General features: G+C 38.9%; 1 protein-coding gene across 5 annotated transcripts in view; it reads right to left on the bottom strand.

Annotated features, from left to right (window-relative positions):
• Positions 1–4,768: 4,768 nt before the first annotated feature.
• Kit (KIT proto-oncogene, receptor tyrosine kinase) overlaps positions 4,769–20,234 on the bottom strand; it is an 89,467-nt gene continuing 74,001 nt past the window's right edge. For 2 of the 5 annotated variants that reach the window (XM_087187667.1, XM_087187669.1), the window contains exons 14-21: positions 18,548–18,698; positions 16,423–16,514; positions 15,889–16,016; positions 14,709–14,831; positions 8,670–8,781; positions 8,452–8,551; positions 7,990–8,095; positions 4,769–6,870 (exon numbers count right to left, since the gene is read on the bottom strand). In XM_087187667.1, the coding sequence (XP_087043793.1) occupies positions 6,739–6,870; positions 7,990–8,095; positions 8,452–8,551; positions 8,670–8,781; positions 14,709–14,831; positions 15,889–16,016; positions 16,423–16,514; positions 18,548–18,698 (944 nt within the window). In that variant the 3' untranslated portion in view covers positions 4,769–6,738. Of the gene's footprint in view, positions 6,871–7,114; positions 7,317–7,989; positions 8,096–8,451; positions 8,552–8,669; positions 8,782–14,708; positions 14,832–15,888; positions 16,017–16,422; positions 16,515–18,547; positions 18,699–20,234 lie in introns of those variants that run through there. The other 3 variants (XM_087187668.1, XM_087187670.1, XM_087187671.1) reach the window with 2 other exon arrangements.

The raw sequence follows: 20,234 nt of genomic DNA, 5'->3' as shown, positions 1-20,234 counted from the left end.
CAGAGAAAATCAGTGAGTGTGTTTGTGCTGTAAGAGTCAAATATGTGGTGTAATCTAAGAAAGAAAAATAATTAATTAAAATGATTTGAATACTTTAATGCCATGAGGGAAATTTTTAGAATAGCAGCAGCATTCTAAAACTGGGTTGTGGGGATAGCTGCATAATAAAAGCACTGAGGATACAACTGGAATGGTAGATTTTATGGCATGTCAATGAAAGTGCTGAAAAATTCTCCTTGGATAGGTACCAAAGGGGGATTTGGGTAATATAAAGGACAGAAATTCTCCTGCATGCAGCATAGAAAATCAAAAAGAAATACAAAAGATAGAGTTAGGGGTCTGGGGATTTAGCTCAGCAGCACCATGCCTTCCTGGCAAGCACAAGGTCCTGAATTCGATTCCTAGTACTGGAAAAAAAAAAGATAAGAGTTAGAGTAATGGAGGGTAGACTGAGAAGGTCTGAGATACACTGGGGTCCCAGAAGAAGAGGAGAAATAGGATGGTGCAGACAATTTAAAACTAACAACTTTCCAGTATTGATGAAAGACACCAATCCATAGATCCAAGAAGCTCAAATAAAATACAAAGAAATTCACATTTAAGACATAATTTTAAAGAAATTTTAAAGACCAAGAGAAATAGCAAAATGCAAACCACCATTCTGAGCTCTATATCTAGTGAGAATAGTTTCCAAAAATGAAAATGAAATAACAGCAAAAACTAAATGGGTCTGCAATCAATAGGCCTTTATAAAAGTTCCTCCTCTGTGTTTTATTATTCAGATATTGTACATTTCTTCCATTGTGCTAGATTTTGAATATCCAATGATTAAGTGCAGTCTTTAAATCAAAATCTACAGATTCAAAATCCAACTGAGGTTTACCATATTTAGCAAGCAAACTCAAGGGCATCAAGTTAAATTTGAATTTCAGATTAAAAAATACCAGAATAATTGAAAATGGGTGCTTTTGAGATCTTTTTGAGAGCCAGTTTTAGTACTCTGATGATGGGGTTGCTCAACACAATAAGGAGGTGAGACCTTTAGTTATGGGTTGAATTGAGTCCCTCCCAAATTCCCATGTTGAAGTCATAAACCTAAACTCTGATACTTCATGATGTAAACCTATTTGAAAATAAAGTCTCTACAGACGTAATTGGTAAAGATGAGGTCACACTGGAATACTATGAACCCATAACCTGATATGACTGATGTTCTTATAAAAAGGGGAAATGGACAGACACCCAGGGAGAGCACTATGTGAAGGTGAAAAGAGAGATCTACAAGCCAAGAACAGCCAAAGATTGACAGTGATCCACCAGAAATGGAAGAAGGGCATGAAACACATCCTGACAATGGCAGGGGCAAAAGGACCCATCTGCCACACCCTGATCTCAGCCTCCCAGCCTGCTGAACTGTGGAAGACAATCAAACTTCTGTTGGCCAAGTGAAGTACAGTAGCCCTACGGTAACAAAGTTTGCTTTATAGATGTTCCCTGGAAGACTGCCCAGCTAAAGCCCAGGTGGTCCTAAGAGCTCTCCTGTGGCAGCCCCCCCACACACACACATGCAGGTGCTGGCTCTGCTGAGCCTCTCCAAGGTCAAGCCTGGGGTGGTACCTTAAGCCCAGGGGTCTCTGATTGGCAGATTCAAGCTCCTCTCCCCACTTCTGGGACATGAAGAGAACATCAGCCATTTTCCCTTTTCCTCCCTACCTTTCCCCACTCACCCAAACCCTTCTTTTCTTTACCTCTCCTAATTCTCATGAGCAGCTGTGTAGGCCTCAGTAAGGCTGCCAAAGGAGCCTCCCCCACACTCCCCCCTTTTCTCTTCTCACCAAAGCCTCACCTCCCATCCCTGAGTGTGAAATGAAGCTCTTTGTAAGCTTCTTTCCTGAAGTTTTCTCTTTCCTGGAGCCACCTTCTCCCAGATGGCTCTCCCTCACTCTCAAATGATAGAATGTTTAATTATTTCCTCAAAAAAGTACTAATTAGCCACTCAAGAAGTACTAATTAACCACTTCAGGGGCACTGGCAGTAAGGAACACCTGTACCTCAAAGACATAGCAATTTGGTCATCACTTAAGTAAGGCAGGGAAGTCTCTCCTCAGCCAGCCCCAGTTGATGTGCATGGGCTCCCTCTACAAGGCTGAGACAGCACCAAGGCACCTGGGCTCAAAGGATGAGCACTGGGGTGGGTGCATGATGTCGCGCATAGAAAGGGAAGTGGAAGGGCCATCACTGATGAGCACAGGCAGGCCTGAATGCAAGTTCTGGCTATCAGTACTACTAAATGAATTTGGGCAAGTCTTAATGAATCTTTGCAAATTTGGGGCTTTTTAACCTCTGTCTACTAGTGATGGCGAACCTTTTGGATCTTTTAATGATACAAACAGCCCACTGCAGCACACATACCATAGGTTCGCCACACTGGAGGTAACTCACTTGAGTAAGAGATACCAGTGAAACAAGTCTGGGGATAGAAGTGGTGGGAAAGAGGATAAGAGCCAAAATAACTATAGTACATGGCAGAAAAAATTGTAAGAGCTTAGAAGTATAGAATGTCATGGGAATGCAGAGGCAACTTCCAGTTGAGACGATTTCACTGGCCTTGAAAAAATAGCAGTTTGTTGGAAAAGACAATATAAAGTCTGAAAATGGAACCAGAAGAGTATGGGGCATACTCATGGCTCAATGATTTGGAAGGAGACCCCAGAAGAAAGGCTGGAGTAAGAACATAGAAAGGCTTCAATTACTGGCTAAAATGCTGGAACCTACATAAAAGCACATAAATCATTACAGCAAAGTCAGTTCAATAGCATACTAGTACAATGTTGTTTGCATTTAAGAGACAGCAAAAAGCATTATTTGATTTTGTAATTCTATATGTGATATGCCAGCATTTAAGTATTGCTCATCTTCTCTACTTAACAAGCTTAATTAACCATAATGAAAGCTACCTTTCTGTTGTTGGTGGTAGTACTAGTGATTGAACCCAATGCCTTTGCACTGATCTACATCTCCAGCCCATTTTATAGTTTTTATATTTCATTTATTTTTATTAGTGTATGTTTGCAATATCCAATGGTTACATTTGTTTTGGGAAACTGGTACATACATGTATCTTGATTATTTTTGGTCTGTTTATCCCCACCCCCAAATCTCCAGTAAGTCTTCCCTTCTGATTTTTACCATCTCTTTCTCAATTTTTGAGATTGGATTTCAATAAGTCACTATATTGTCCAGGTTGGACTCAAACTTGCAGTCTTCTGCCTCCCAGAGTGGTGGGATTACAGGTGTGCAAAAGCTACCATTTTTTGAGAACTGTGTAGGTCTTTAGAGGCCTACACTAGTACAGTGTGATAGATACTACTACTATAGAACTGGAATATCAAGAGTAGTAGTAAATGGCAGACAGGGCTGGCACCAGTATTTGAATGCACTTTGAGCCTGGACACCAAGCACCCAAAACTACTTTGCAATAAAAAGCTGGGTCAGAGAAGGACTGATAACATGATTCTAACTCAAGATTTCACACACACACACACGCACGCGCGCGCACACACACACACATCCCTACATCACAGTGCAAACATTTGGAGAGAAAAGACACCTTTCTTTTACAGTCAATTAGCATTCATTTCTGTCTGTAATAACAGCAACCTGATTGAAATGTGGGTCTATTTCTGATTATTTGGCACATCCCTGGCCACACAAATCATCCTGACTTGAAAAGGATTTCTCATTACAGGTCACCTTTTAACCCTTCCCACTCTTTGCAGGAGATGCTTCTGCAGGTGCAGATGTCATGTCCATACGAAAATGATGTTTGGGTGTCTCACCTTTTCTTAATAGGATTACAGGGTGTAAAGTGGTGGGAGAACTCAGTGTCTCTCCAGGTCTCAAAGGTCTGGACAGAACTTTTTGCCCCTGCAGGATGTTTCAGCCACAGGTCAATACCTAACTCAAAGGCACAATGCACCTCCCTCCAATAAATGATGGAACTTAACTCCATCCTGGAAGCCAGTAAGAATAAGGATTGAGGGCAGAAGTCTTTCACAATGAAATTATCTCTCTTCAAAACCCAAGGCAGTAAGAATACAAATCACTATTTTTTGATATTCCTTATGTCAACTTTGGCCACCACTTTATTGTTCAAGTTAATTTTTTTTGGAACCAGGGATTGAACTCAGGTCCTTAGGCTTGTAAGGCAGGCGGCGGAACTACTGAGCTAAATCCCTGGCCCTGTTCAAGTTAATTTTTAGACAATCTCTTTTAGGAAACCTGTTGGGTACATTAGATTAGACCACATGAAAATTGCTGTTATTTTGCCAACAAAAATGGTCATTTCCCAAGAATCAACTTAATAATCATAGCTATGCGGAAATTCTCAAAATGTTTACTACTTTTTCAATTTAAAGACCTAAGGGGTAAGAATGAGAAAATGTAATGCATCGTAACATTTTTAGTAAATATCTATTGAATCTTCAAGCATATAAATCCTAGTATGATTTGATAGTCCTGCATGTATTTTATGCAAACTGGGTGCAAAATTTTCTGTAAGGGTGAATGCATTTTAAGAAAAAAAAAATCCCATTTGATTTGTATATTTACATTTTTATTAGAATTCTTCAGAACTGTCAACAATTGGACAACGTATCAGGAAAAATACACATGAAACACAACATCCTTTAAGCTTGCACCGCTTATATATTTACACATAAAGTTACTGTATATATAAAAAATATTTTCAAGGACTCATGGGCTCGGGAATATTCAAAAGACATTATTGCTACATTTCAATATTTACAAAAAAAGCCAAAAATAATTTCAAACATTAAGCAACTGCAAAAAAAAATCAGATGTAAAAAAAAATTATAAAAATATAAACTTTCAAGAATATCCAAGACAAAACTCTCAATGAAGTGCCCCTGAAGTACCTAGACATCTACAATTAACTTTTCTTACTATAATCAAAGTCAATAGGAATGCAAGGAATTTTTCAGACAAAGTATGGCAAATGGCAACAATCTCTTATGTGACAACACAACCCCAAAACTTGTTAACTTTGGAAAGGTGCGAGAGCATCAAACTCCAGTGCAAACAGTTACTTCCAAATTAATGGACAAACTACTTTAAATGTAGTCTAAGGGATGGATAAGGGAAAACCATGGAGGCAACATACCCGAATTTTGCAAGACAACACACAAATCTTGCCATGTACACATTTACCTCTTATATTAGGCAGCGATGAGGAGGGCGGAGAAAGAAGGTAAACTATCAAGAGTAGTATTTAGGCCACAGCCTAAAGGGTAACATTTAACTATGTTTCTCAGTGGAACAGTAGCATTACATACGGCCTAAAGAATGGGTACAGTATGTTGAGTATAAATAACAGAGTGCCTTAAGTGTGCATGGATTGCAAGTAGGTCAGTCCCTCAGCACTCCACTTCTGACAAGCCTCTACACAAGCTTTTGGTAAGCTATTCTAGACAGCTATGTACAGAAACAGGTCTGATGATGAAAGCCAAGTTACTTCTTGGGTACTTACTGAAGGACCCTATTGGACTCAGGGCAAAAACACCCCCTCAAATACATCTCTGCATGCATATATACACACGCACACACATACACTCTTACATGAGATACTGGCCCAATGTCCAGGACATGTCTGTAAAGGAGGATGAATCTAACTTTGACTTCCTGCTATACAAGAATCCAAACTAAGACAGCACTACTTTCTCACTCCTGCAGAATCCTGTGGTAGATCAGCAACTTCTTCAAACAGCATCAAATCCACTGAGTACAATGCTATTCTGAGGCTATCGGCTTATTCTGGACAATCGAAAGGGCAAGTTCATTGGCTAAAAGAGGAGGTTTTTGTTATGTCTGTGCTTGACAGTTACATTTTTTCCTTAAAAAAAACCAGTATTAACTGTTTCCTTCAAACTTGTATGGCTCAATCTATTCCTACACACAGCAGACATAACGCCAGGTTTGTACACAGAAATTAAACCTTGTGGGCTCCTCCTCCAATGTATGAACATGCACAATCTATAGATGAGTATATACAGACACAGGCTAGGGGGGCCTTGTCTCCAATTCAACTCCTGATAGCAAATTCTATTTAAAAACCAGGTCAGGTGTACAAAAGCTCATGCGATGGTCCACAGCCATGTCTTTATTCATGTTCAAGGGGCACTTTTTCTTGGCCCAGGTCTCATTCTCAGTGTGAAATACTAGATTTCATAAGGCCAGATGTTCATACTTGTATCCTTTGTTCTAATAATGTTCCATTTTCCACATGAAGGGCTTAGGTTTCAATTGGCAATCCCGATGTATCTTCACATCATCCTGGATCCTTTAGGCCAAATGTGCGTACTTCTTTTTATTCAAATCAACAACCAACCACGCTTTTCAAACAGAATTGGAGAAGCATTGGAAAGAAATCTGGGCATCTAGCCCATTCCACCCTCTCTTTCTCTAAATCAGAACTTTTTTTGTTTATAGTAGGAGCTACTTTGCTTTTGGGAATATATACAGTTCGAACCTTTACAACAGGTTGGTGATTGATGACAAGAAAATCATCAGCCACTAAAGTGTGCTCATGAAGTCAGGATTACCGTGGGGGACCCACTACCCTGGCACAAGATGCAAGTTGAAAGAAAACAAAAGAACCATTGTGGAAGCCAAAAAAATGGGGATTGCTCCTGTAGGGGAGACCCCAAAAGCTCGTCCTGCTCAGACATCTTCATGCACAAGGAGAGGCTGGGTAGAGGAGGCGCTGCTGCCAACTGAATTGACCCGCACAGAATGATCCACCACCACAGGGTTCTCTGGGTTGGGAGTACAATTGGCCAAGTTGGAGTAAATCTGGGAAAACAAGGCCAAAATTAATACTGCAGTCCCTACAGTGAACACAGTAGCAGAGCTTCAGAATGGCAAGGAACAGACAAGGACTTGTGAAGAGAAGTCGTTTACAAGATCTTGGCAGCTAAAACCTACATCATAATGATAAAAACAAATACAAGCTTGGTTCACTCTTCATTCTCCCCAAGAAAATCACTTTTCACAAGAAGTGGGACAAAAACATCTGTAAGTCTCACTCTTATGATGGGATCCATTTGGGAACAAGCACTATCTAACCCATTAGAAAGTTTTTACAAATCCCTATGGCCAACTGCACCCCAACTGCTGGTGTAATTTGCTGAGAAACTCATGGCTCTTCCAGGGGTCTTTAGTCAGGAATCAAAGCACTTGGGTGGAAAATACTGCTTCGTCTGAAATATGCCTTGACACCCTGCAGAGCAAGCTGTGACCTGAAAGTACAGAATAGCAGTGTGCCATTAGATAAGAGAGCTCCAAGCACACAGCCCGGGAAACAAAAAAAAGCAGCTTAAAAAAAATCTCAATCAAAGTAAGGATCGTTAATTCTTCCTTTAAAGTAGGGGAGGAAATAACGGATTTGAGCTTTCATCCCTCACTCCCCAAACCACTGGGAGGGATCTCTCAACTTCAAACAACTCCTGCTTCTCTGTGGCTTGTGGACATGACAGCTATCGCCATGTGCTGGCTACGCCTGTGTGAGCAGGAGGCTGACTTCACCGCAGTAACAAGCTGCCTTTCATTCTGGTTCACGGCACATCAGCCATCCCAAGGATGAATGGCCCTGACCAGTGAGGGAAGAGCACACCAACCCCATGATCTGCACTCAGGGGGGAGGAGGAAGCATGGCAAGTCCTCATGGAACTTGCATTTGCACACTTCTAAGCACAAAATCCTCCACCCTTTCCCCTCCCCATACTGCAGCCTTCTCTGGCTCAGAACACGAGGGTTGAGCATAAAGAATCGTTTTTCAGTCACCTCTCCTGAAGCTCACTTTACAGCCCAAGCCAAGGAGAGAAGTGGGGAGACAAATCCTCAGCCCTAAATCCTGAGGAGCACATACCTGGAAAAGGGAGGAGGGGGTTCTGGGCCTGGCCAGGTACTCACGTGATTGGTGCTATCTGAAATCTGTTTCTCAATGAGCTGAACGATCTGCTTGAATGTTGGCCTTTTTAGAGGATCAGCATCCCAACAAGTCTTCATTATGTCATAACTGCAAAAGGAGAGCCATTAACTGTCACTCCTAGATGCCCTTGACCTGTCACCTGTCTTCCAGTGCCTATTCTGCAACAACTTCCTAACAGTTCCAGGGCTGTGGACCTGGCCACATGAAGCGGCACATGCATAAAATAAAACACTGTGTAAGATATTGTCAAGACTTTCTGTATTCTTGGCAACAAGAGATTTTGAAAACTATAGCAATGACATTTGATCAGGGTGTCACAAAAAGAACTAAGTGACATTTCAAACTGCACAAGTGAAAACCCTCAACATCTGGATTTCTGTCTTTAAAAAGAAAACTAAAAGGGGAAATGTTATCTGAAGAAAAATATTCTCCTTGGGCCTTACATTTCAGCAGGTGCATGCTCGGGGCTGAGCATTCGGAACCCTTCCTTGATCATCTTGTAGAACTTGGAGTCAACCGGCATTCCAGGGTAGGGGCTGCTTCCTGTGACACAGACCATTGGCAAATCACAATCAGAAATTACAAGCAAGCAGGACACCAATAAAACCCCAAGAAGATATTCTGAGTCTAACGAACGTGTTTTTAGAAAGGATCATTTTACCTAAAGAGAAGAGCTCCCATAGAAAAATCCCATAGGACCAGACATCACTTTCAAATGTATACACGCAGTTGAAAATGCTTTCTGGTGCCATCCACTTCACAGGCAGTCGGGCCTAGGAGGGAAGCACACAGGTTCAGCCCTATTAAAGAAGAAGCTTTAAAAAGTGAACCAGGGCCAGGGATTTAGCTCAGTGGTTCCACCGCCTGCCTCGCAAGCGCAAGGACCCGAGTTCGATCCCCGGTACCAAAAAAAAAAAAAAAAAAAGTGAACCAGAAATACCCCTACAGGTGTTGTTCCTATTGCCAGGTTGAGGGTGAGAACTGAGGACCATCTCACAAGATCTTTATCTACAAGACGTTAGAAGACTCCCACAGCCTCTGAAATGGATGGTTCATGATTATATTACGTTATTTTAAACATGGGGACATAGCTGGGCATGGTAACACATGCATGTAATCTCAGCATTCAGGAGGCAGAGGCAGGAGGATCAATGTGAGTTCAAGGTCAACCTGGGATACATAGTTGAGTTCAAAGCCAGCCTGCATTACAAAGCAAGACCCTGTTTCCAAAAAAACAAAACAAAAAAACCCAACCAAATGTATAAATAAATAAACATGGAGACATTAGCATAACATGGTGATTAAGAGGACAGAATTCAGACACAGACAGGCCTGGGCTCTACTCTGGCCTCAAAAATTGGCCTTGAGTGATGCAGAGATTTGTTATTAGTTGCCACTGAATGTATTCCTCACCATCCTTAGTAACAGAAAAATGGCCTCCCACAATTAAGACTACATTTTCCAGCCTGATCTGCAGCTAGTGACTGGGCCGCTCAGTGGGGACCCTAGGAAAACCTCCTTAATATACAAAAGGCATGTATCCTCTGCTGTCTTTTTTTTGTAGCGTACTTTCCTTCACCCGGCCTTATGCATGTAATGGCTGGCTGGCTATCTGTGGTCATTCTGACCACATGGTCAATCCATGAAGACAAGGATTACACCCAGGAATGGCAAAATATGGAAAGGCATAAGGAACTGGTCCTCGGCACTTCATGGAACTTCTATACCAAGCCTGGCCTTCAATCTCTAGTCTTCTTGTATTTTAGGTTTTCAGTGATATGCAATCTAAACTGTCCCTCACTAGTACAATGGAAATATAACCTAAATCTTGGTAAGTAAGCCTCAGAATCTTCTGTAAAACAAAAATAACACTTCCAATTCCATGAGTTGTTTTATGGCATAAATGAGATGATGTGGGTAAAATGCTTAGCACACTGCCCGACTAATATCTGAAAAATCAGTCAGCACACCAAGAACTCAGTAAGTAGTAATGATGTCTGTTGGCAGTGGTGGGTGGCAGATTCAGGACATACATCCAATTGCTGGACTTCACATTTTCAACTCCTCCACTAAGGTCAAGCCCATGACTATTCCGCTTAGAAACAGTCTGAATTTCCAGATATTAATCTACTATAAAAAACCAAATCAATCCTCATAATCCATTCAGGATTAAAAACTGGGAAGACAGATTTTTCTAACCTTAAAGTTATTTTAGTAGGCTAAAAAAGTAAACACTTTCCAACCTCTCTCCCAGGATTCTGTGCTAAAGTTCAAAACAGGGCTGTTAACCTGAGAACTATGTGTGGCTTAAACTCAGGAGCCTGTATGTACACCTGGAAGGTAAAAAATGTCTTTATTTTTAGTAACTTCTAAGTGAAGTCTGGCTTTTTTAAAAACTACAAATGAAGATAATAAATCACAGTACTATTAGCAGTACCTGTGACTTTGTCTACTACAGTAATAATCACAGATATTTTCATACCCTATTAGTGTTTACAGGTATCTCAAAACAACATTTATATTCATCACTACTTTGAAATTACAGTAGTTTTTAGAATATGTTGCTCTGTGTAATAAAGAACCATATATATTGATGTATCAAATTTACTTTTTAAAATTTGAGAACTGATCCAACATAACTGCTCTTCTTGGGAATCCTATAATGGTGGTGGATACCTCTAATGCCAGCACTTGGGAAGATGAAGTAGGAAAATCACAAGTTTGAGGCAGCCTGAGTTCCATGGGGAGACTCAATCTCAAAAAAAAAAAATACGTATTTTACATAGTATTCAGACAAGGGATCTGTCAGCATTCCTAGACTGAGAAAGGGCCCATAGCCTAAAAATAACCAAGACCTCATGTGAAATGAAAGAACTTTCAGAGACCTGACCCAACAAAAAGATCTTGCATGATTCACATTAGCAGTATTAGAAAGTTCTAACTGGTTCACACCTAAGCTGACATTTGTTCTTTTAAAGCTTTTAACTTCATCTCCCTAATGAGTGTAGAATTCAGTCTTGTTATTGTACTGATCAGTATTTTTCTGGTTCTAGTGTTGTACACCTTTCCTTGTGCTGTACTGGCTATTTATCATCTTATGTCTACTTTTTAATTGGGTTGTCTATTGATGAGCTGTAAGAGTTCTTTATATATTCTGGTCATAGATTATATGCATTGTAAATATGGTCTGTTTAAGGACTTTTCAGTTTAACGATGTCAAAGTTCTAAATTTTGATGGAATCTCATTTATCAATTTTTTTTCTTTTATACATGTTTTTTGTATCCTAGGAAGTTCTTGCCTACCCTAAATTCATGAACATTTTCCCTTATAATTTCTTCTTAAAGTTTTATAGTTTTAGGTTTTCATATTTAGGTTCACAGATCCTTTCAAGTTATTTTTATGTAGGGAAATAAAGGGTTGAAGTTAATTTTTTATATACGGATACCAGGTGTTCTAGCGCCATTTGCTGAAAACACTATCTTTTCCTCGGCTCTTGAATTGAGTTTATATTTTATAAAATGTTAATGTTAAATAATCTTTCAAAACTCAGTGGACTATATATGTGTAGTTCTATTTCTAGATTCTCTGTTTTATTCAAATGATCTATATGTCTTTCCTTACACCAACACTGCCTTGATTACCATAGCTTTAGAGGAAGTCTTAAAATTAGGTACTAAATGTCTTCCAACAGTTTTTTTTCTTTTTCTTTTTCTTTTTCTAGGTCCTTTGTACTCCTAAATAACTTTTAAATTTCAATATCCAATTCTTCATTTATAGCAAGTATACACAGACCTGAACTTTTATATATACCTTGTGTTTTCTAATCCTGCTAAATTCAAATACAAGTTCTAGGGGATCCTAGAGATTTCTTAGTATTTTCTCTGTAGATGATCATTTCATCTACATATAAAGATTTTGCTTCTACCTTGCCTAGCCTATTGTAATTGTGTCATTTTATTGCCAGACTATTTTGGTTTAGGCCTGTGTTTCAAAGTTTAATGGACAGATAGAGTAAGCATATCTGCCCTTGTTCCCCACCTTAGGGAGAAAGCATTGTATCTTCTCCATTCATATAAGGCATTTTTGCTGGAAATATGGAGTACATGTCTTTGATCTGTTGAGAAGGTTCTGTTCTACTTCTAGTCTCCTGATAGCTTTTACCATGAACAGCTGTAGAATTCAGTCCGATACTTTTTCTCCAACTAGTGACAGGATCATATGGCTTTTTCCTTTCTTCTGTTAAAATGATGACTTTTGGGGGTGGATCTTCCAATGCTGAACCAACACTGCCATCCCTATAATCAAACCACTTTCTCCATACTGCCGGATCTGACTTCTAATAGTTTGTTTTGTTAAACAAATTTCTATGTTCATACTTTTTTCTTCTATTATCTTGATCCAGTTTTAGTATTAGCACAATGTTGATTCCCTAAAATGAGGGGAGAAGTGTTCCTTCTTTTTTCTGCTTTAAATGTTTGATATAATTTATCAGTTAAAATGTATATGAGCCTGCTGTTGTCATATAGGTAGGTTTTCAAGCTAGGAATATACTTTCTTTAAAAGGTGCTATTCAAATTTTATATTTCCTCCAGAGTTAGTTTCATTAATTTGTCTTCCAAGGTACTTCTTAGAAGTCATCAAATTTATTTTTAAACAAAGATTTTTGTAATATGCTTTCTATATCCTTTAAAATTCTGTAAAATCTGTGGTAATGTCTCCTAGATCTTGATATTATAATTTTAAAACTGTATAATTGATATTGTGTAATAGGAAGAAAAGGTCTAAAGGAGCAGGGGAAGTGGGAGGGGTAGGGGAAAGGAAAGAAGGGAAAAGAAAAAATATGAGAAAAGGAAAAAAATGGAAACAAAGTCTTTGCAAATAAGGAAGGGCGGAGGGGGTGAAGGGAGGGCAGGGGAAGGGGAAAAAAATAAGAACCAAGATACTCATGTAATGGTACAAGATCCTAATGATGAATATAACTGTATTTTATACCTAAAATGTACCAATAAACTTAATGGGAAAAAAAAATAAGTTGGGTCCAAAGACCCTCAGAAAAAAAAAGATCTTGAATGATTGACCTAAATTTGGGACAGTAACAAGTTGTGCTCCTTTCCTTGTTCTTCACTTATTTCTTAAATTCTCTACCCAGTAACCTGGTGAGAGTGACATCTGTGATTGGTTAGTTCAAGTGAACTAAGCTAAGTCCACAATGTAAAGGTCTGGTGGGGCCTTCACCATTGTCAATTACAGGAGCAAGTTAATAAGATGCTGTGGTGTAACCACTGTTGTGATTATTTAGATTCAAACAAGGCAACCATGAAAGATAAAAATAATATGGCCAGTATCATTTGAAGGTCTTGATACAGAATAACTAAACTTTACAACAGCTTTATGAGGCAGTTGCCAGCATTATTCCCAAGAGGAGAAAAAGAAAGCAAGGTATAAAAGTGTTGGATTAATTCTTGCCAAATATCACACAGCCACTAAATGATAAAGTTAGATTTTAACTCAACAAGACTAAGCCCAGAGGTCACTAGCTCCTTCTCTTGCTCTTTGTCAATATTTAGAGGCTGGAATAACGCACCAGTTTTCCTTCTTCCTTTCACTATGGTACCAGAATGAAAAGAAGCTGGTTTTACCAGTTCTCCTAATGGTAATACCTGGCCTGGACGAGCCTTTTCAGAAATGCATGCTCAGGTCAAGAGATAAAAACAGCAGTACTTATACAGAACCAAATGGAGCAGAGTCTACCAACAGAGATGCCACAGTTATGGAGAAAATATTACACTTTCATAAGGGACCAAAATGTCCTCCAGGAATAAATCTGGACTGTTCAAATGGGCCTGAGAAAACAGGCACAGAGGAATATATGCACACAGAAGTTAACAGTTTTCCATACCAACCAACGAGATACTGCTCTAAAAACCATGAACTCGGGCCGGGGATTTAGCTCAGTGGTTTCGGTGCCTGCCTCACAAGCGCAAGGATCCAAGTTCAATCCCCAGTAACAAAAAATAAAAAATAAAATAAAATAAAAAACTCATGAACTCTGCTTTTAGCCTCTACTAACTACTCTCATCGCAGATAAAAATCACTAAAATATACTGTGCCTTAGTCTCTCTACCTATTAAAATGGAAAGACACTGCATTCTAAGATATGAGTTTGTTTTGAGGATACAGTGAAAATTGGCAATGAAATAAAGCATTTAAAAAAATTCACTATGTTCTACAAACCAATTACTACTCATGAATCTACTTAAAAGCCTCTATTGATTATTAGATCCAACATTCTACAGAGCTAATTTCAAACTTGATCCTTAGATTTTAATCACTTCCACATAGTATGTCAATCTCCAAAAAATCCTCCTGCTGTGACCTTCAGGTCTACATTTATTACACTTCAGCAGAATCAAGTTCATTGCTATTCTCAGGCCATAATGAAAATTCAGGCTATTTCTGTTTCCTTCACATGCCCCATAATTACACAATTAGAATTAGGAATTCTACATTATCAAATGCTAGTAGTAGTAATGTTCAGCATTCCATGCAAATTTGCTGAAGTACACTTAATTTGATTGCTAAAAATGTATGATATTTCAAGGGAGGATTTGCATTATGAAAATCATTGAAAACAACTTTTATCAAAAGTTGAGACTAAAAATCCTTTGCAGAACTGTCAAACAGAGAATGGGTACTCACATTTCCTTTCACCACATAATTAGAATCATTCTTGATATCTCTGGCTAGACCAAAATCACAAATCTTTGTGATTCGACCATGAGTAAGGAGGATATTTCTGGCTGCCAAGTCTCTGTGAATACACTATTAGGTAGAGGGAGAAAAGAAAACCATTTAAATTCATTTTTACTTTCAACGAATGAAAAGTATTTTTAATTCTGAAAATGCTGCTTATATGATAAAAAACCCAAAACTTTTGTCTTACGTTTAAAGTACTCAGAACACCAAAAATAAAAATCAAAATTGGGCCTTGAATGACATTCACATTTTGTGTTTCACATCATCAGGGCCCTAATTACTATAATCGCTTTCAAAATCAATTCTAATAAATGATGCCCACCTTCCTCAACAATGCTTTCATTCATAGGAAAATATAAATAGTCAAATTGGGGTTTTTTCCAATGAAAATTTATTTTGCATGCATCTCTTTGAGTGTTCTTTCAGAGAGTTCCTAAAATGTCTTCACAACTTCAATCTGACATCTCCCAAGGACACAGGAAAATGGTCTTTATTTCAGCCATCCTATATTCTGTTTTGGTTTGGTAATTGTTTGGAAATGTCACCACCTTAAGGGTGGAAGTGTGACCTCATTCACTTCAGTTAGTCTACTGAATTCAGTTAGTTCTAGAGAATTCCTCTCATCCTTCCAGAATCCATATTCCTTATTTTGGTTTCATCATTTTCTTCATATTCCCATCCTTTCTCCCTTATTATTCTCCATGACCCCCACTTCCTGATATTTCATAAGCCATACATGTAATATTTAGGGTCTAACATCAATAAAACCCAACTGGATGCTTCACCAGGCATAGCTACTATGAGGTACATGCCTGTTTTTGCTGATAAAATGATTATCTATTTTTCTAGAAGCATATCAGATATCCTAAAGCCAAAAGTTGTAAATGAATTCACTGCATATAAAAGAATATTCATGGAAAGCTCATTTAGACAGGTTTGCACTTTAAAGCTTATAAATTAGAACAGGAATTCCAAAGAGACAGCAGTTGGAACATGAAGAAACTAAATTTCCTCTGCTTTTGGTTACCACACTTCAAAATGACACTCTGCATTCTAACTAGGGCTCTAAAATGCTGTTCTTTATTTAAAAGGGGGGGCTCTCCTGAGAGGCACTCTCACTTACATTCTTCGAGGCAAGGAAAGCCATGCCCTTTGCCACCTGGTAAGAAAAGCTCAGCAAGTCTTCCAGGTCCAGAGCCAACTCGTCATCCTCCATGATGGCGGGAGTCACATCTCTTTCTATGTATGAGCCTGGTAGGAAGAGAGGGATTTTGGAAGCAATGAAACCTTAAAGATTAGTAGAACACAGTGGTAATGACAATACCCAAGACTGATGTGAACTTGCAAGCCAATCACCTCCCCAGGGTTGAGGAAAGAAGGTGTTGCAGCCTAATATCAATAATCGACATTCCTGGACTAGGTCATAAGCTCCTTAGGGCAGAGAGATGGTGAATTAATTCTTAAAAATCCCAAACATACATTAAGATGCTCATATACAAACACATATGCTCCATCCCCAAACACCCAATCGGAAACCCTAAGAGCACTGACCCCTGGGTTTGCCACAGAGGGACCCTACTGGGAATGACCATACATTCCACAGTGCATGACAGAGCCTCTGTAAATAAAGTCCTGTCACTCCTCCATGGGTACCCACCTATTCTTGCCGATCTCCTTTTGTCTGCCTTGGTTGGGACAACATAAGAAACGCCAGGCTTCATGTCCATGTACTCATTGGTACTGTCACTGCTGGGAGAGATGTAGTATCCATCAAGTCATTACTGACTAGAGAATGGGGGGTTGGGGCAGCTAAGGGGCCCAATCTGTCACAAAATGGGCTGATTTTGAGAGAAGCAAAGCTACACTAAATGAGTTTATAAATCACGTTCTTAAAATATAAGTTTTTAATATTCAATATGAGGGTCCAATCCCCAGGAACTAGATGTCCTCTTTCTGTGGGGACTCAGGTTAGAAAGTCCCAATCTCTTGATCTGTGGATTTTTAATGAGAAACAGAGAGCCAAAGACATTATTTCATGTTACTCCCAACTCTCTAAATTAGCCTCCACAGAGACAAGACAAAAGGACAAGAGCTTCCAAGATATGTTGAGGGAGAGATCATTAACATGTAGCGACTGATGGAAGGAGGTTTAAAAAAAAAAGTTTGGTTCAGATAAACACCAATAATTTGGATGATTTTCTGAACCATCTGGACCTCTTGAATCTGCAACATTTGGCTGGAGACTCTTCAAGATTTCTAGTACTTCCTGCTTCTGATTAGCATAGAAACACCATGACAACAACCTCCTTCAGAGTGTGCTAGGGACTCCAAACCCATATGGGATCCCAAAGCACAAAGAACACCACACAGGACTGAACAATCCAGGCCATTATTTTTGAAAGTTAAAAAAAATGCATAGAGGGCCAAGGTTTTGGAAATAATGTAACAGGGCTCAAGTCTTCATATACAGAATGGTGTGGCCTGAAAACTAACAAAAGGTAGCTTTTACAGTATTTTATCACTTTAAATTACTAAAGTTTACAGGACTAAAAAGATAAAAATATAAAGCTTCACCTGGGATTTTACATTTTAGCCAGAGGTATGAAAAATGGTTTTAAGAGGTAATTGCCCATCAATAACATTTACTGAGGTCTCCTTGTGGGCCTGATGTTTAGTGATCAGCGACAAAGTTTTACCATATCAAAATATAGAAGATACAGACTCAAATTCTTACTTCCTTTTTTTATTTCTGTCCTGGGCCTCTCACATGCTGAGCACGTACTTTACCACTGAGCCTACATTCCTAGCTCCTAGAGTAAATTTTAAGAGGGACTGAGCAGGATTGCAATTTCCACTACAGCAGGTAATCCAGGAAATCTTAAATGGTAGATACTAATAGCATTCAGAAAGAAAGAACAGGCAAGGTATGGCAGAGAAGGAGTCTGTCTACTCTGGTTATAAACCAAACTAATTCTTCATAAAGGAACTTGAAGGTCTTTACACATCATTCAACTTTAGAATGGCATCAGTGATGAAAGAGATGAAAATGAGGCTCAGAATTTTTAACAAATGTTCTGGAGTAGTTAAATCTCTATAGCATAATAAACTAAAGGGGAGGCAGGTGTAGAGGAATAATTCAGAGCATGATGGCGGAAGTTTACATGTACAGATATGGACAACACTCTTTGCTATTTGGCTAAAAGTTTTAAAGTACTTTATTGTAACAACTTGACAGCCTTTAGCATCTTCCCTATGAAGATTCTCATTATAAATATGTATACAGGGGCTGGGCATGGTGGCACACGGCTGCAATCCCAGCACTCATAAGGCTAAGGTGAAGGAGCACCACGAGTTCAAGGCCAGCTTGGACTACATAGTGAGTTCAAGGCCAACCTGAACTACATAGCATGACCCTGCCTCAAAAAATGGAAAAGATTCATACAGGACCATGCTCAGCAGTATAAATGTAACTACATGTAAGAACGGAGCCATGATAAAAGAAACAGGTACAGAAGTCATTCGATTACACAGAACTAAGGCTCGGGGAAAAAACTAAACACATATTTTTAAAAAGCAAATATCTAAGTTCAACATGCTTTGAATCTTTAAGAATACTATTTGAACTTTCTAAACAGTTAATCACATTTAAATAATGTAATAATTCTTATTTCACACCTCAGAGTACCTTGGTTCATTTTTTAAAGAATCAGCCTTGATTGCAAACCCTTATGACCCCATGAACTGCCTGTCAACAGCTGACTATTTATGCAAATCAGTCTTACCAGGAAGACTCCTTTGAATGCAGAAGGTTCTTATAAAGTGCTGCTTCTGCCTGATCTTCCTGCTTTGAGCAAATAAATGAATCACGTTTCCTTCTCAAAAAATTCAAAAGATCACCATAGCAACAATATTCTGTAATGACCAGGGTGGGTCCTGCAAGAATATAAGAAAAGGTTAAAAAGAGGTGAAATTATACACTATAGATAATCCTGTCTCCCACAAAAATGCCCAGGGGTGATCATGACTATTAACATTCAGCTTCAATGATTGTCCCAATACAATTCTATTAACATCACTTTAAAAAGCAGCATTATATAGAGTAAAATTAACAAGCAAGTCCCTTTTTACTTAATCAATCTCTCTTTCTTTTCTTTTCTTTCGACCTCACACTGAATTATGTCCTTAGTCCTTTTTTAAGACAGGGTCTTGCTGAGTCAACCAAGTTGCCCAAGCTAGACTGAAACTTGTGATCCTGCCTCAGCCTGAATTTCTAAGGGACATGAATGCTAAGCCAGGCAGAAGTGCTGGCTTGCAAAGGTTCTACTATTACCAAGCTTCCTACGTGAATCCTTGATTTACTTCTGTTTATGGCAGGGCTTCACCACCCATTATAACGAATGCTATTATGGAAATGAAGAGCCGAGACTGCAGCAGAGTAGGAAAATCAGCCACATGGATCAGCCAGCTGAAACCTGACTGGAAGATGGGAAAAGTCCTGAAACAACCCCTGCTCTAAGCACTACTAGTGGGAGAGAATTCTGGTGTTATGAATGTTTAAAACTTAGTTCTGAAGCTAACAGGCAACTAACTGCCTTGGGTAGAAACCATCTCATGAACAATTCATGATGTGGTGAAGTGTCACTTATGGACTTGTGAGGGCTGGTTTTATGACATTATCTAAAGCTGTCAACTTTCCCATGATCTCTCCAGATCTCCACAAACAGCTCATCTTACACATTTTTGTTTCTTTAGAAAAAAATGCCTTCTGCAAACAAAGACATCCTCAATGGAGCCTTGACTAAGACTGCATAATTGGAAATTTATTTTTACAGAAGTGAAATGCTTGCTTCGTTTGGCATATATTTGAGAACTGGGCAACTTAGGGGCCTATTTTAAATCATGGTATGCAAATGAATATTAACTCTTTAATATCTAAACATGATCCAGCAAAACAAAATGATAAGAAAATTCTGCTGGTTGAGATGGGACATTCAAGAGAATGATGCTTTTGATGTAACATATATGACGGTAACTAGTGTATGTCCTGGCTGGTTTTTATAGGATGATAAAAGTAAAATCCACATTCTTCTTTAAAACTCATGTAATTATTCATCAATGTGGCCACTTATTTGTACTTTCAATATAAATTCCCAAATGTTTCTTCTTTCATTGACATATAATACCTGTACATATTTATGGGGTATTACAATGTGCAATACATATACATAATGTGCAATGATCAAATCAGGATAAGTCAGGTACAAAAGACAAATATCATATTCTCACTCATTAGTGGAAAGAACAGACTATAGGTGGTCACCAGAGGCTAGGAAAGGGTGTGGAGTACTGAGAGGGTGGGAATGGGCACCAAAACACACTTAGAGGGAAGGAAGTGGTTCTCATGTTCTACTGCATGGTGGGACAGTGATAGTCTACAACAACAATGATACGTTTCAAAATAAATAGACT

The sequence above is a fragment of the Heterocephalus glaber genome, unplaced genomic scaffold, assembly GCF_053883595.1.
Source record: "Heterocephalus glaber isolate CG9 unplaced genomic scaffold, H.glaber_assembly_v1.0 deba00001509, whole genome shotgun sequence".
NCBI classification, from domain to species: Eukaryota; Metazoa; Chordata; class Mammalia; order Rodentia; family Bathyergidae; genus Heterocephalus; species Heterocephalus glaber.
The sequence above is the reverse complement of the archived record's forward strand: the minus strand, read 5'-3'. Positions and strand labels throughout refer to the sequence as shown.